Source organism: Barbus barbus, assembly GCF_936440315.1.
Source record: "Barbus barbus genome assembly, chromosome: 7".
Taxonomy (NCBI): domain Eukaryota; kingdom Metazoa; phylum Chordata; class Actinopteri; order Cypriniformes; family Cyprinidae; genus Barbus; species Barbus barbus.
The window spans coordinates 32395308-32411370 of record NC_136735.1 but is presented as its reverse complement, the minus strand read 5'-3'; the positions used below and the strand labels follow the sequence as shown (position 1 = coordinate 32411370).

At 37.0% G+C, this 16063-nt stretch overlaps 2 protein-coding genes across 10 annotated transcripts in view; one reads left to right on the top strand and one right to left on the bottom strand.

Annotated features, from left to right (window-relative positions):
* LOC306872074 (calcium/calmodulin-dependent protein kinase type II delta 2 chain) overlaps positions 1–11868 on the top strand; it is a gene marked incomplete at its 3' end in the record, with an annotated part of 44543 nt that extends 32675 nt beyond the window's left edge. For 2 of the 9 annotated variants that reach the window (XM_079420433.1, XM_079420432.1), the window contains 6 exons: positions 3790–3834; positions 3943–3991; positions 7895–7970; positions 8241–8335; positions 8432–8660; positions 10375–11868. In XM_079420433.1, coding sequence (XP_079276559.1) covers positions 3790–3834; positions 3943–3991; positions 7895–7970; positions 8241–8335; positions 8432–8660; positions 10375–10378 — 498 coding nt within the window. Of the gene's footprint in view, positions 1–1093; positions 1154–3789; positions 3835–3942; positions 3992–4295; positions 4395–6195; positions 6217–7894; positions 7971–8240; positions 8336–8431; positions 8665–10374 lie in introns of those variants that run through there. The other 7 variants (XM_079420426.1, XM_079420428.1, XM_079420434.1 and 4 more) reach the window with 7 other exon arrangements.
* Positions 11869–11938: 70 nt separating this feature from the next.
* LOC306872735 (ankyrin-2-like) overlaps positions 11939–16063 on the bottom strand; it is a gene marked incomplete at its 5' end in the record, with an annotated part of 48277 nt that continues 44152 nt past the window's right edge. Inside the window, 3 exons of the mRNA XM_079421495.1 lie at positions 11939–13798; positions 15083–15174; positions 15501–15674. Coding sequence (XP_079277621.1) covers positions 13642–13798; positions 15083–15174; positions 15501–15674 — 423 coding nt within the window. The 3' untranslated portion in view covers positions 11939–13641. The remainder of the gene's footprint in view (positions 13799–15082; positions 15175–15500; positions 15675–16063) is intronic.

The following is a 16063-nucleotide window of genomic DNA, read 5'->3' as shown; positions in this document are numbered from 1 at the left end:
TTCACAAAAAAATATTTTTAGGGATTCACTAAAGAAATTATGCAAATCAAGTAAAAATTACGGACACCATGCATCTTTTTTTGCTTCTGAGTGCAGATCATTAGACATAAATTGCTGTCTAAGCCTGATCTATGTAGAAAGTTGGACTTGTTTCCTAAAATGAACAATTACGTAATTTGAATAGACATGGAACAGCACAAGTATGCCAGATAGCACAAAAGATGTGGGGTTTTGTGTTGAAATACTGTTTAGTGAATTTGCCCCATACTTTTCTCCCAATACGTTTCATTTCCTGAGTTTGTGGTTTCAATTTATTTTCTGATATAGAATTTTATTTTCTGATAATTTCTTCTAAAACAATTCATAAGAGGTTTCTGGCACAAACTTAAATTTAACAGTTGGTTTGTCACGTTTCACTCATGTGTCTTTTATGTCAGATTTTACATAAGAAAAATTGAAAACTCTCACAAAACACATTTTTAAAAATAAGTTAAGGATATAAATTATTTAATATATATAATTATTGTTGTTGTTAAAAATGATTAATAATGTGCATTGCCAGTCACAACCTATTTTACTTTAATAATGTGACATTATAAACAGGATATTCCACTTGAAAATATATAGTGGTGGGACTTGTATTTTAAGCATCAGGAATTGATTGTACCATGAAATGTGAATGTCACACACAAGAATAAAGCCAGACTGAGTTTGCCAAAACAATGCCTAAATGGCTATGTGGGGATTAATATTATAAATATATAATTTTTAAATTTATTTTGCACTATAAGACCTTAATGCAGAAACATGCAATAAAAAAGTGAATGGGTGCAATTTTGGTATATGGTAAGTATAAAAGGTTTATGTGTGGCACAATATGTGTACACAATTTTTGTTTGTGAGTTGCTGTATCATCAGATCATCCATCATCAGTTCCCTCATTCGTAATTGTGTTCGTCTGTATATCTGTGTATTTCTAGCTGTGGATGCCCTGTCACAACACTCCTGTTTTCCCTTGTCTTGTGTGTGATGCAGTAGACCCCATCAGTGTGATATTTGGTAATGTGTGATCTGCTCCTCGTCCCACTTGCAGGTTAACAACAAAACCAACCTAGCCAGCAGCCCCAAAGACACAGGCCCTGCCCCAGCACTGGTACCCACAACAACAACCCCGCCCCTTGCACGATATCACCCCTGTAGACCCTCCCCCTTTAACCAACAAGCCAGATTTGCTTACTTTTTCACCATAACACAATAGCTCTGTTCCAAAACCCAGTGAGCTGCCTTATTGTCTACTACCTACATAGGCAACTAGTTTCCAAGGCAACTATCAAACATTCTCATAAGTAATCAAACAAACACAAATGGTGTTCCTGAATAAAGCAAATGACACAATTCGTATTTGATTCCAACCGATTTTAATGTTAGCATGTTGCTAAGCTAAACCAAGCAGAAAACATATACCCAGATGTTGGGTGAAATACAGAAATTTTAATTAGGTTGTACTATTTTTCATGTTTCAGTACATAAAGCACATTTTTAGTCAATACGTCTTATATTGCATTGCATTCTGGGATTGGTTTGTCTTAAAAGGATATATATATATATATATATATATATATATATATATATATATATATATATATATATATATATATATATATATATATATATATATATATATATGATGCTGGTTTAAGATTTTGCTGCCTATATTTTGGAACAGCTTTGGCATTGTTTGTCTAGATTGCTCATGCTAATGCTAATAAGCTAATGCAACACTTTTATGCCTTAAACTGTGTACAGGTTTTTTTTAAAGGTATACAAAACAGCTTAAGACCATGTGAGCTTCATATTTTCATATCAAGCTAAAATGAAAGACATATGAAAGGAAAACCAAGGGTTTGTAAATCTGGCACTGTTGGTGCGTCGTCTAACCAAAGTTCAGAGACCTTGCATGATTTTACTTACCTCTCATGTCACCCATGTGTTGTTCTTCCATTTGAACTCTTAATTCCAGGAAATTTAGGGTTGTATTCAATCAAACTGTCGTTGAAACATCAAAAGCGACTGCTGCTACTTGATGTTTTGCAATAATATAGTTTTATGCCATCTCAAGCACAAAAATCCATATAACGCTTGTGATTTTGCTTGCAAATTCAGTACACATTGCCATCAGCTTACTATTTTTGCCCATTTCTATTTCCCATTTGTTTAAATCTTAATCTTGTTGAATCAGATTGTCTTTCTTTGGCAGATGCATAATTGAAGCATTGCAGTGCATGGCTGGTGTTAGAATTGCTTTGACAGGGTCGTACGCTTGGAGCTCTTCACTGTGTGTAGCTTGACATTGTTTGCCTTCCATAATGACGCAGACATGCATATAAACAAATGTCTCTCAGACTGACGACACTGTGACGCACTCATACTGACACACACAGACTGTTTCTCTCTCTCTCTTCTGTCTAACACACAGGCACTCAGTGGGTGATGTTTCTTAGACAAATGACAAGTGTGTGTATGTAATCTTCTCTAATCTGGTGGTCATTAGACAAGACATCATCAGTTCCGCTTAGTCCCACTCAAAGACCACCAGGCTGATTAATTACATTGTATTTGTCAGGGTATGTGTGTGTGTGTGTATATGTCTGTGACCTAGGGATCACCTCATAGCAGTGATCCACAGCTTGTTTGTTTTAAAGAAAGAATATATCATATATTGCAGGCGAAAACTGATCCAAAATCTATAGAATTTCTTGTGATTTAGTAATTCCCATAAACAGCAAATCAGATATATGGCAAGCAATGCATTTAAAAGACATATACAGTAATATATACGTTCATGGTTTTCACCAATGTAAAAATATACCACATATTTATATTGTGTGTATTTTAAGCATACACTACCAATCAAATGTTTTTGAAAGAAGTATCTCATTCTCATCAAGGCTGCATTTATTTGATCAAAATACAAAATAGTAAAAACAGTAATATTTTCCCTTGTGATCCTTCAGAAATCATCTTAATATGCTGATTTGGTTCTCAAGAAAGATTTCTTATATCAATGTTGAATTACTGATCATATGTTTTATATATTTTGTATATATTTTGCATGCAATTGCCATATATCTGATTTCTGTAGAGGCAGTTAGAGCTAAAAGCTTTTGCTATTCCTTGTGCTTTTGATAATTGCTATTTAGTATTGTATGTATGCACATGATTGTTGCTTAGGTAAGAAAATGCCTACTAAAAATATATTTTAAAGCTATGCCAGATCCAATTATACTCCAAACAAATTGGACATTTTTGTTCCATCTCTGCATGAGCCAAACTGGATAAGGAGCCATTTTAGAGAATAATGATATGGCTAATGAGTCTACTTCCAAAATATTAGAGGACAAATGCACATGCATAGTGATTTCAGGTTTCTTTTTGATGTGTAGTGTTTGCTAAAGCGCTGGCAATATGCATGGAAAACTTTCAGCATGAATGGGAGGAAGGCGGCGGCTGTATGTGTGTGTGTGTGTGTGTTTTGGATGGGGGTCCAGATTGCATTGTCATGCAGGGCACATGCGAGTAATGAAACTCTGTTCTGATAGCCTTGTTTTGCTGGTTGGATTTATTTAGTAGTTTGTATTTATATATTTTCTTTAATGCCGGAGAACAAAGTAATTTGCAATTCTATGCATGTTGTGTCTGGTACACAGCCATTATATGCCATTATGCTTTATCAAGCTTCTTTTCCATATACAAATAATAATCTTTTTTCACTCCCTTTCACTATTTCAGGAGCCACAAACTACCGTGATCCACAACCCAGTGGACAGAAACAAGGTAATATGATGCATTTTTGTTAGCGGAGGTAAATCTAAAATAGCGACACCAAATGAGACACTGTCCAGTCTGAAGGTGATTCATAAGTATTCTTTCACATTTCTCCAGGAGTCTACAGAGAGTGCCAACACAACTATTGAGGATGAGGACATTAAAGGTAAAGCCTGGCGTTTCCCTGGCCACGTGTCTGCCCGTAGACGTGCCATTTGTTGCTGTTTTCCCTCCTCAATATGTCTTCCATCTGTGCTTCTCCTCAGTCATATGTACATTCTTTCTTGTTTATTTTCCCCACCAAATTTGTATTGCCCGTTGCAGCCATTCTCTCCTCCCCTTCATCCTTCGTTCGTTTCCCTGCTTAAGGGTGTCTGTTTCAGTAATTTCTTGAGTGTTCTATTTGAAATGTGTTCTTTTTCGTTTGTCCTGCTCCTGTTGTTTCTTCCTCTCATTGGTTCAATGTACAGCCAGACGCTTTGGAAACCTCAGCATTAATTCAATCTGGCAACCCGCGGGCCGCCCGCAAAACTCCGAGCCCAAGCAGGCGCCCAACTCCTCGGTGCAGAGTAAGTCCGTAATGGGCAGGAGGCAAAATCACCCCGTCCTCCCCTAACGTCGTTCAAATGCTTCGAACTCCCCTTGTATGAACGAGAGGCCCCTCAACAAATCAAATCTGTCCTTTCAAGGATACTTTTTAATTGACAACTCCAAACTTCATTCCTCATCAATGCTCCAAATGTTTTAATCCATCCAGCTGTTTCTATCAGACACACGTCTATGTCTGCCTATTCTTCATGGACTGCGCTTTTAAGGCCAAGAATATCATAAATCACAATAGTTATAGAGAACACATCAAATTCTAATTTAGCCTAGCATTAAAACCAAACCAGTCTATCTGGCTTTCAAGGAAAAAAAAATACCACCAACTCCAGTCTCTGAAGGAGAGGGAGACATAGATGCGTGTAGCATGTGTTAGAAAGGCCTGATGGGTTAAAAGCAAATCTCTGAATCAAGAGAGAGATGCTCAAGTCGATGGAAAATCAGGTTTTAATGTGTAAGTACCAGAACGTTCTTTCAATGTGCTCTTTATGAAAAGACACCCTCTCACTGTCTCAAACGCTCTCGACGAGGGAGAAAGACCTTTAGCACTCTTCATTCTTGCCAGAAAACCACCTGACTGCCTTTTAGCTCTCTATAGGTGCTTGAGGCCTTCCGGTTGCACCACTAACAAACCTCTTCTCACTGAAAAGACTGTTCAGTTGACATTTTGCCCCTGTGTCCTAGGACTAGAGTCTGCATTATCCTGTATTACACCCAACATTCCTAATACGGAGAGATCCACTGCAGTAGGAGTGTACTTGCTCCGGTATCCCATCCTGCTCCATGCCTGAGAGCCTGATGTTTGCTCTTTCTGTTTAGTATCTCTCCCCCTTCCCACCAATTCAACCTGAAAAAAGATCTACATTTATTTGTGTATATTTAAACAAACAGACTCGCTTTGGATTTGTTTAAGCTCAGTAATATGGAATGGACCTAAACCAGTATTGAAAGGACAATACGCTGTTTTTCAACGTCAGATTCTGTTTGCACTTTATGTTGACATGACCATGAGACAAAAAGCATTTTGTCTAGATTCTGCGTTTCACATGATGAGAGAGAAATATTTTTGGATGTTATTTTTAGGGCTGTCAATAGATGAAAAATATAGTTTTCTGATTAATCAAATGAATTGCAGTTAGAAATGAATGTTAAATGTTTAATACGTTAATCCCACTAAATAACACAATTGACAGCCCTGATTCTTGTTATTTTCAAACAAAAAACCATTCTGATATCTTATGAAACACAGAGGAGAATGGTGTTTCCACATATGCTAACAGCGGCATTATGCTGAATAATGAAAATGATGTTGAAAAAAGGTTGAAGGCCCCATGTTACATAGCATGCCCATTGTAAGAGAAAATAAGCATTAGATGGAATGCTTTTCTGAAGAAAAGTAAAGTCCTTTTTTTCTCATTTGAAAGCCGCAAACCCTTTTCCATCTCATTTGTCATTCAGTGCCTTCCGGGCGAAAGACATCAGCTAGAAGACATATCCATTCCTTTTTTTCTTTTCATCTATTAATTTGCAGACACCATAAACTCAGTGCTGGAGAATGAGTGATTTAACGATATAATTAATATTTCACATTAAATGAACTGTTAAATATTAAAAGTACAAAGTACATTTAACGTCTTTTTGCCCGGTGGGCTGGAGTTATTATGTCATCATCAGTAGACGTAGATACATTGCTCTAGTTTTATTTGGTGCTTTCATAAGAAATTGCCTTTTTGACCAATTATGAGCTATCTCTTTGCTGTCCCTTAGCTTGCCAAGTTATCAATAAAGGTAAATTTAAACTTTAATAATTTGAATGAAAGTGTTGCCTGTGATTTTCTACCAGTAAACACTGCTCATTCTGAAACTCATCGTAGAGCACTAGGAATACGCTTTCCTTTGGGTGCCCTTTGTTTATCGAGTGTCAAAATGCCTCTTGTTATTAATAAAGAAAACAGAACAACTACAGATTGTACATAGTCATTATATAAATTTCACACAACCTCTATGTAAGCCAATTAGAGCTGGGCGATATAACCTTTTATATATTCTTATTTAAAATATCTGTATTTGCTCTGAAATGACTTGGAGGATACAGCTTTTCCTGTCACACTTTATTTTAAGGTCCAATTCTCACCATTAACAAACTATTAAACTATGCTTTTTGCCTAAAAAAACTCCTATACTATACTAAAGTGGGTAACACTTTATTTTAGGGTCTCTTAACTAGTTACTAGTCTTAACTATGGTCTCTTAACTAGGGGGAAGTCTTGGCCTAATGGTTAGAGAGTCGGACTCGTAATCTAAAGGTTGCGGGTTCGAGTCTCGGGCTGGCAGGGATTGTAGGTGGGGGGAGCGAATGTCCAGCGCTCTCTCCACCCTCAATACCACGACTGAGGTGCCCTTGAGCAAGGCACCGAACCCCTAACTGCTCCCCGGGCGCCGCAGCATAAATGGCTGCCCACTGCTCCGGGTGTGTGTTCACGGTGTGTGTGTGTTCACTGCTGTGTGTGTGCACGTTGGATGGGTTAAATGCAGAGCACGAATTCAGAGTATGGGTCACCATACTTGGCAGTATGTCACTTCACTCACTTCACTTCACTAGTTGCTTATTAGCATGCATATTACTAGAATATTAGCCATTTATTAGTAGTAATTAAGCACATATTAATGACTTATTCTATATCCCTAATTCTACCCAATACCTAAACTTAACAACTAACTTACTAACTATTAATAAGCAGCAAATTGGGAATTTATTGAGGCAAAAGTCGTTGTTAATAGTGAATAAGTGTTCCCTATTCTAAAGTGTTACCCTAAAGTGTTACTGTTTTTCCTTTTTAAAGTTTGCTTGTTTTTTATAGAAGTAGTCAGGTCCAGTTTTCCATGGTTTTTCACTAAATGAACAAGAAAATGTATATTTTATTTAAATGCATCTGTAAACTAATACATTACCTATATTTATTATGCCATGCAGGAACTAAAGTGAGCATGAGTGTTGACGCAAAAGAATCATTCAATCAGTTTTGAACTGATTCAATGAAATTACCAGTTTGATCTGATTCATTGCAATGAAACAAACTTACCAACACTGTCAACATTTTGTACATTACTGAACATTAATGACGTTTAAATACAAATTTCTGAGAGTGTAGTCAAAAAATTGTGAAACTGGTCTAATTACAGACCCTTTACGAAATGTAATGCCCAAATAAAAAGGGCTAGTTGTGATATTTATGATTCATTGCTAATATATCGCCCAGCCCTGAAGCCAACCAAAACCTGCAAAGACAGAAGCTATAAAGGTTCACTATTAATTTTGTCTGGTGCTTTCTAAACAAAGGTTTGCATTTTGTGGATTGCATAAATTCAGACAAGTTTTGAAATGAGTCGGATGTTGATTAATAATATTGGTTGTCATGCTGCGAGGGTGTCTGACTCACTCGCTAGACGTCTCTGTGTGTTTCAGCTCGAAAGCAGGAGATCATAAAGGTGACTGAACAGCTGATTGAATCCATCAACAACGGAGACTTTGAGTCTTACGCGTGAGTGAACGGTCAAACCTGTTGCTATGACAATCACAGCCCCCTTAAGAATGCTAATGCATTCCTTTATTTTCTCTTGATTACTGAAATTATATTTAATGGTTACCTTTTCACAACAGGTGCTCCATCTATATTTAGATCCAAGCCTCACTTAATTACAGCTTTTGATGGGCAGAAATTGGCTTTTTTTTTCCTTTTTTTTTTTTTTTTTACCAATGTCTGCACAGAAATGAAGACTTTCAGCTTTACTTTCTACTGTTTATCTCTCAGAAAGATTTGCGATCCTGGTCTTACTTCCTTTGAGCCAGAAGCTTTGGGAAACCTGGTGGAGGGTCATGACTTCCACAGGTTCTACTTTGAGAATGGTATCTAGATCCATATCTTTTCATACTCAAAACTTAAAGAGAATATAGTTTTACAACAGTATTTTGATTACCGTATTTCTTTGTCATCTCCTTTAGCACTATCCAAAGGTAATAAACCTGTACACACTATCCTGCTGAACCCCCATGTTCACTTGATTGGGGAGGATGCAGCATGTATCGCGTACATCCGCCTGACCCAGTACATGGATGGCAATGGGATGCCACGCACCATGCAGTCAGAGGAGACCCGCGTCTGGCACCGTCGAGATGGCAAGTGGCTGAACATACACTTCCATCGCTCTGGAGCTCCCAGCGTGCCCATAAAGTAAGATTCATAGAGCATCTCTACTGTTTAATGTATGTGATAATAATGTTCATGATCACAAAATGGTCATTCTCAGGAAAGTGTGTGAAAAGGTTTTTATCATTTAATTTGAAAAGGTTTCTGACCTTTCAAGTAATCAAAATGTGAAACACATATACTTTTATTCAATGAGGACGCATTAAAGGGATAGTTCACCAAAAAATAAAAATTCTGCCATTAATTACTCACCCTCATGTCATTCCCCGTAAGATCGGGTTTCATCAAAAATATCTTCATTTGTGTTGCGAAGATGAATGAAAGTCTTGCGGGTTTGGAATGACATGAGGGTGAGTAATTAAAGGGGTCATCAGATGCAAAATTCACTTTTACATGTTATTTATACAGTGAATATGTTTTGGCAGTGTGTGTGCACAACAACCCTATAATGATAAAAATCAACCCAGTGCTTTTTTTTAAACCCCCAATAATAATGATCACTTTCTCAGATCAGGCTGTTCTGAGATTCTTGGAAGAGTGACGTAGTTCCGCACAGTCCCCTCCCACGACAATTGACTCACACGGCCGTTTTAGCACAGACCCGCCCTGAGTGAGCTGTGAACACAGTCTGCCATTGTTTCGATTACGGAGCAGGTGTAGACAAGAATGTCTCCGATTAAGCGATTGAGGTGTTTTGTTGTTGGATGTAATGCTGAACATAGCAGTTGTCCTTTACTCACGGCATCAGAGCCACAAAAGACGAAAGACCTTAAGAAGTGAGTATTTTTATGAATCTTTGCAAATTGCCTTTCCCAATAACGTGATAGTTAGCATGTTCCGCGGCTAAATGTGGCTAAAGTTTACAGTGTCACGAGATCGGCTCGTCACTCCACGGAAGAAAGGGGTGGGGTGAGCAGAGCTTATTAGCATTTAAAGGGACATGCACCGAAACGGGTCGTTGTGAACAGAGCTGTTAATGACAGGGTAAAAAGGGTGTTTTACACTATCATTTAGAAATTTTAACCAAATTATGTTATTGACTTTTCATTAAGACCCTAAAGAATCATATTAACTTGTGGAAAATGGGCATCCGATGACTCCTTTAATGACAGAATTTTCATTTTTGGGTGAACTATTCCTTTAAATTGGTCATAAGTATATAATGTTACAAAAGATTTCTATTTTTTATTTGTACATTTTTATTTAATTAGTTAGTAGTAAGTTTATTTTGCTTTGTTTTTATGCTGTTCTTTTGAACCTTCTGTTGATCAAAGGACCCTGAAAACACAGTCACAGTTCAATGAAAGATGAAAGCAGCACAATTGTTTTTAACATTCATAGTAATAAAAAATGTTTATTGTGCTCCAAATCAGCATAATATAATGATTTCTGAAGGATCATATGACACTGAATGAAAGTAATGGCTGCTGAAAATTCAGTTTTGCCATCACCTAATAAATTATATTTTAAATGTATTAAAATACAAAAACAGTTATTTTAATTTTTTAATAGTAGCATATATTTGAGGACACATATTCAAAACTGATGACTTGAGGCTTGATATGTTATGCCCTGTTATTGCTCCTCGTGGCTTATTTGGGCAAACTGAAGAAATATCATACTGTATTAACACATTAACATTACTTCATAATTTAGTGGAATTTGATAATTCTAATTTAATCTCATGCTTATTTATAAATGTTATTGATGTGTTCTTGTTTGTGTGTATATTTTGTAGTTAATGGAATATTAAGCTTCAATTTTCCCAACTGAGGAGAAACCATCAGCAAAAACCCAACTGTCTGTCAGTCAAGCTGGAGGTGTGTCTTCTAAGACACACCTGCTTCCCAACAACCACGCCCCTCTCCCCTCCCCCTCGAAGGTCGTTTACATGTTATCGCACATGGACCAGATAGTTCAAACATTTTGCTAAAGGTCATCACCTGCACCAAAATCCGTGGGCCATTCGCATATATGGATATTATTAAAAGGAGTGTATTTTTAACATTTTATTTTCTGTTTCTTTTTTTAAGCTGTTTTGGTATGCATTTTAAATGTATAGATATGTAAAGAGAATCGCCTTTCCCCAAGTCTGTACTGTATTTTTATGTCTATTTATGTGTGTGCAATATATCAAATTTTGAAAGATAAGAATGTTAATATCGAGCTTGCTATTGTTCTGGTGATGTACATATGTCGTGATCGTTCAGATAAAACAATTATAAAACAAAAATCTTAAAAAAAAAAAAAAAAAAAAAGAAAAACTTAAAATTACGTACTTTTAAATTCTGGCTTACAGCAAAATTAAAAATTTTAGTAAAAGCTTTGTTTATATTCGCTAGCTTACAATGTTTGGCTCCTTAAAGATTCTGATTTACTTTATTTGATTTAAGAGAACTGCAGAATATTAATATGGACTGTATGTTTACCTTTATGTCATAGAATATGAGAAAAAATAACAGATATCAAAGAGAATGTAGCATATATGATACATCAAACATTGACAAGCATTGGGTAATGCATGGAGGACTATTTTTTGAATGACCATGCTATAGTTTGTTTCTTTTTGCTCTTATGTTCTGTAATTCATGGTTTCTTTATCAAATTGTTTATTTCTATCAATATCATAAGGATCTGATGTGGTATGATGTGGATCTGATAGCGATTATCATCATTACGACACAACATATCTATAAGTATCACCCTACTTTCAGATCGATGTAGCTTAATTTTCCTATATTGAGTGGCTGTGAAAATATTATCCTTTGACTTTATATCATGGCTGTATGAGAAAAAGAAATATAAGTAGCTTATGAGAAACTACATGTATCATTTTCACACATGTTTGTGCTTTTTATTTATCCCGACATTATTTTCACCCATGGCAAGAAGAGCGAAATTGAGCCGAGCCTGATTTACAAGCGTGCACACTGCCCCTAGTGGCGACTTAGTGTCTGTGCGCCACTCAATCGGAAGATGATGTCATAGAACGTAATGTCGGAATGGAACGGTCTTCCTTGAGGAAAAACCTCACCACTACTGGACTATGCCAACACCATGCTTTCCGTTTTCTCTGTGTTACTTTTTCTCTTCTTAAAGACATTTCCTCTGCTGATACTTACAGAACCTCAAGGCCAATATGAGGATGTGAACTACATAATTTGTTGCCATGGTGGCGCTAGCAAATCAACATATTTAATGAAAAATACAATAAAGGTGTGATATGTACTGTAAGCATGATGTCAAGTTTCAGCTTTTTCTTCACACACAACCATATTAAACATTGACCATAACGTGACACTTATACACTTTTATTCTCGTTCAGCCATATACACACACACTGCAGCCAAGGTATAGTGTTTAAATGTCTTTTTTAAAAGTCATATAGTAAACTAATACATGCCTTTATGGATAGATATTTATGTACTATATATATGCATATTCTTATCTCCACAGACATAGAATGCGGATTCAGTAAATCAAACATGGGCCAGTCACAGTGAAAGTAGTAGCAGTGTTCAACTTAATGACATTGCTCGGTTTAGAGGATGACTTTTGAAATGCTGTTCCAGGGCCAGTTTCCCAAACGCAAATTATTATAAGCGGAAAAAAGCAGAGCTGGCCTCAGATCAGCAGCAAAAATCAACCTCTGCTAACACAGCTGTATTAATCTGCAGGTAAAAGGAAAAGTCATTCAGATATCACATCGTAAGCTCTCCTTACCAACAGTCTCAACTGAAGCCAAGTTGTAATTTGGTAAATCATAATGAGAATACTCCCATTTATGTATAATAAATGAAATACATCAAAATAAAACATTATTTTTTTTAAAAAAACATCCCTTATGCTTACTTCCGAAACCAGTAACATTTTAAAAGCATTCACCATCATAAATACCCTCAGAGCAAGATTCCTCGACACATACTGATATCGAACAATATGTACAGAACAAAATTAATATAATTTGAAAAATAAAAAAAATCACATTTCTGATTTCACACACACACACACACACACACACACGTAAAGAAAATAATACATTCAGATTGAAAGTTAAAAATAGAATATGTCTAAGTGATTACTTGAATTTGATTCCACCTTTGCTTCCTGAGTCCCTCTTGACACTCTTGCTAAAGTGAGTTTAAAACCATAAAGCACGTTAATGTGTTCTATTACAACAAAAAGCTGCGCTGAAATGTGATGATGATGACGACAACTAGAACTGCTACAGATCACAGACACAAAAGAGAGAGGTGAGACGAAAAAGACAGAAAAATCTAACCACAGAAAGAGTCTGTTATTAATAAGTGACTGCTGCTAGCTAAGCATGCCTGCTAATATCTTTACAGGTGGCTAATGTGATCTACTGTCATTTTAAATATATTCTCCATGGATAGAATACACAAGACACACGATACCCCAACAGCTGATAAAGAAGGCAAGAAGTTTTCAGACATCTCAACCGTTGAGATCAAAATAGCATGTTCATGATGTGGTTATATAATGCACCGATATTCAATAGTTGTGGTAGGCAGTGCAGTACAGGTTCTGTTAGTTCAAGCTTAAATGTTCTGAGTATGAACAACCAGCACTTTTTTTTTCTTTGTTTTGATAAAACATTTTTGGTTATTGTGATTTTTGTGTGCGTGTTCATAGGTGTTATAACTGAGGGATTTAAAAAGCAAAGGAAAGGAAAGGAAAGGAAAGAACACAATTTGGTCACAATGAAGGACAGAAACAGATAAACACTTGTGGTAAACTGGGGAAAATAAGGAGAGAGAAAATATTGTCCGTTGACTTAAACTGGGCAAAGATCCAGTTTGACTGGACAGGAAGACTGGACGTGGCAGGAGTGAAGTGCACTCTGGGATTGCATGAGCATGGTGCATAGGAGTGGTTAGGAGAGCAGACAGGCTCAAAGAGAGGAGCGATGGAGATAGCGAGAGGAAAGTGAAGGGGGAAACCATCACTCTGACTTCTCTTCGGATTCCTCCCCCTCTTCCTCTCAGTCGTTTTGGGCACAGTAGTGGTGAATGAGGTGATGCTGTAGGTTGTCACGGGGCTCAGACCGATCGTCTATCTGCTGCACGCACACCTGCTTCTGTCCCCCAGCATCCCTCACTACTGACCTCCTGTGGGTCCTAGACTTCTGCATCCTCGTCCTGTGAGTGAGAAAGAAAGAAAGAAACCGGGTAATCAATGCTTTTATGTCTATTACAAAGCTTCGAAGTGGAAAAAAATATATATATATTTTTAAGTGTACATTAAAGATGCAAGTGCACATATACGAATCTTTTAAAGAAACACTCCACTTTCTTATATTTTATGCACAATGATATTATGCAGCGCCTGAGAGCAGTCCCCAGCTAGGTAACTAGTTATGATACTTTCAGGCGCTGCGTAATATCACTGCGCCTGCTGCACCCATGGTACGGCAGCAAAGTTCCTTGATTATTATGCCGGAATGAGAGTATAGTTCCTAGCCATATCGGCTCAGAAAATCGCAACTTTTCATTTTCCGTCAGTCTTAGTACACGTTGTAACTACAGAAGAGTCAAGCTTTAAATAGAAAAATTATCGAAACTCTTTGGTCATTTTTGAGCGAGATGCTAATGGTCTAATCTGATTCAATGATCTATACTAAGCTAAGCTAAAAGTGCTACTCCCAGACCCGGAGATCGGCTGAATGGATTCAAAAACTGTAAAACTCAACTATTTAACTCTGGGGAGTTGTAAAATGAGCGCATTTCCAAAAAAAGTGGAGTGTTCCTTTAAGTGTGCATTCAGAAGTCTGATAGGAGAGGGGAAGAAAAATGTTATTAGAGAGAAATGAAATATAAAGACATTCTTTGTTTACAAATATACACACATCAATGCCAAATATAGAAATTCTCTTCAGAACATTTGCACATATATTACATACAGTATAAAACATTTGGGTAAGATTTTGTGTTGTTGTTGGTTTAGAAATTAATGCTTTATTTAACAAGGATACATTTTAATGTATTAAAAGTAACAGTAAAGTTTACTATTATTAATTAAATGCTGTTGCTATATGTCACAGTTTCCACAAAATTACATATTTTCAACATTGGTAATACTAAATGTTTCTTGAGCACCAAAACAGCATATTAGAATGATATCTGAAGGATCATGTGACACTGAAGACATTGTCATCATAGGAATAAAATACAATTTTAAAAAAAATTAAAGGGGACCTATTATGCAAAAATCACTTTTATAATATAAAACTCCTATTTTAAATTTCAATAATATACAACCATATTTCTATTTTTACTGTATATTTGATCAAATAAATGTACATACTGACCCCATACTGAACTTTTGAACACAGTATAGTTTTTTTTTTTTTACTTCTACTTGCCCCCCCCCCCCCCGCACTTTCACACTAATATGCACACAAACACCATGCCTGTCTCTCAAACCTCCTGATCACAGATCCATCGGACTGCAGTATTTCCTGCTCTACCACTCGAGGGATCTGCACCTTCCTAAAACCTCCAAAGTATCTTAGAGCCTGAGGGAATGAGGCACACACTACATTAACACTAAACTGTATATTAGAAATTATATTATAATAGAACAGCTGTTAGTCACAGATGTAATTACTTTCTCAGGACCAACCATGGCATTTATATAATTTTATCACAGGTTTCTGGTTGCATAACATAAAAAGCTGATAAACTCGAACAAACTGTGAAAGAACTTTTGGTTAGAAAAAAAAAAAAGAATTGCAGGCCAGGACAGTGGTAATTCTGCACTTTTCCTCATTGAAATGACCCTAATCTTTAAAATCTGATGTTTTATAGATGTCAGAAATGACTGCTGTGATTGGCAGCTCACCTGGGTAAAGTCCTCCCGGGCTGAGGGCAGGTCTGAGGCAAGATAAGGATCCCCCTCATGCTTTTCCAGCTGTTCTCCATGTAGCATCGTCGTCTGGACCACCTGTCTGACCTCTTGACCTAGAGCAGATTCACCCTTTGAAGATGACATGCCATCTTGCTCATGGAAAGTCACCTGAAATGAAATAAAACATTTAGCAAAACTCATTAAATGGGGGAAGTCGTGGCCTAATGGTTAGAGAGTCGGACTCGTAATCGAAAGGTTGCGGGTTCGAGTCCCCGGCCGGCAGGGATTGTAGGTGGGGGGAGTGAATGTACAGCGCTCTCTCCACCCTCAATACCACAACTGAGGTGCCCTTGAGCAAGGCACCGAACCCCCAACTGCTCCCCGGGCGCTGCAGCATGGCTGCCCACTGCTCCGGGTGTGTGTTCACGGTGTGTGTGTGTGCATTTGTTCACTACTCACTGCTGTGTGTGTGCACTTGGATGGGTTAAACGCAGAGCACCAATTTCGAGTATGGGTCACCATACTTGACAATACGTCACGACTTCACTTAATCTAAA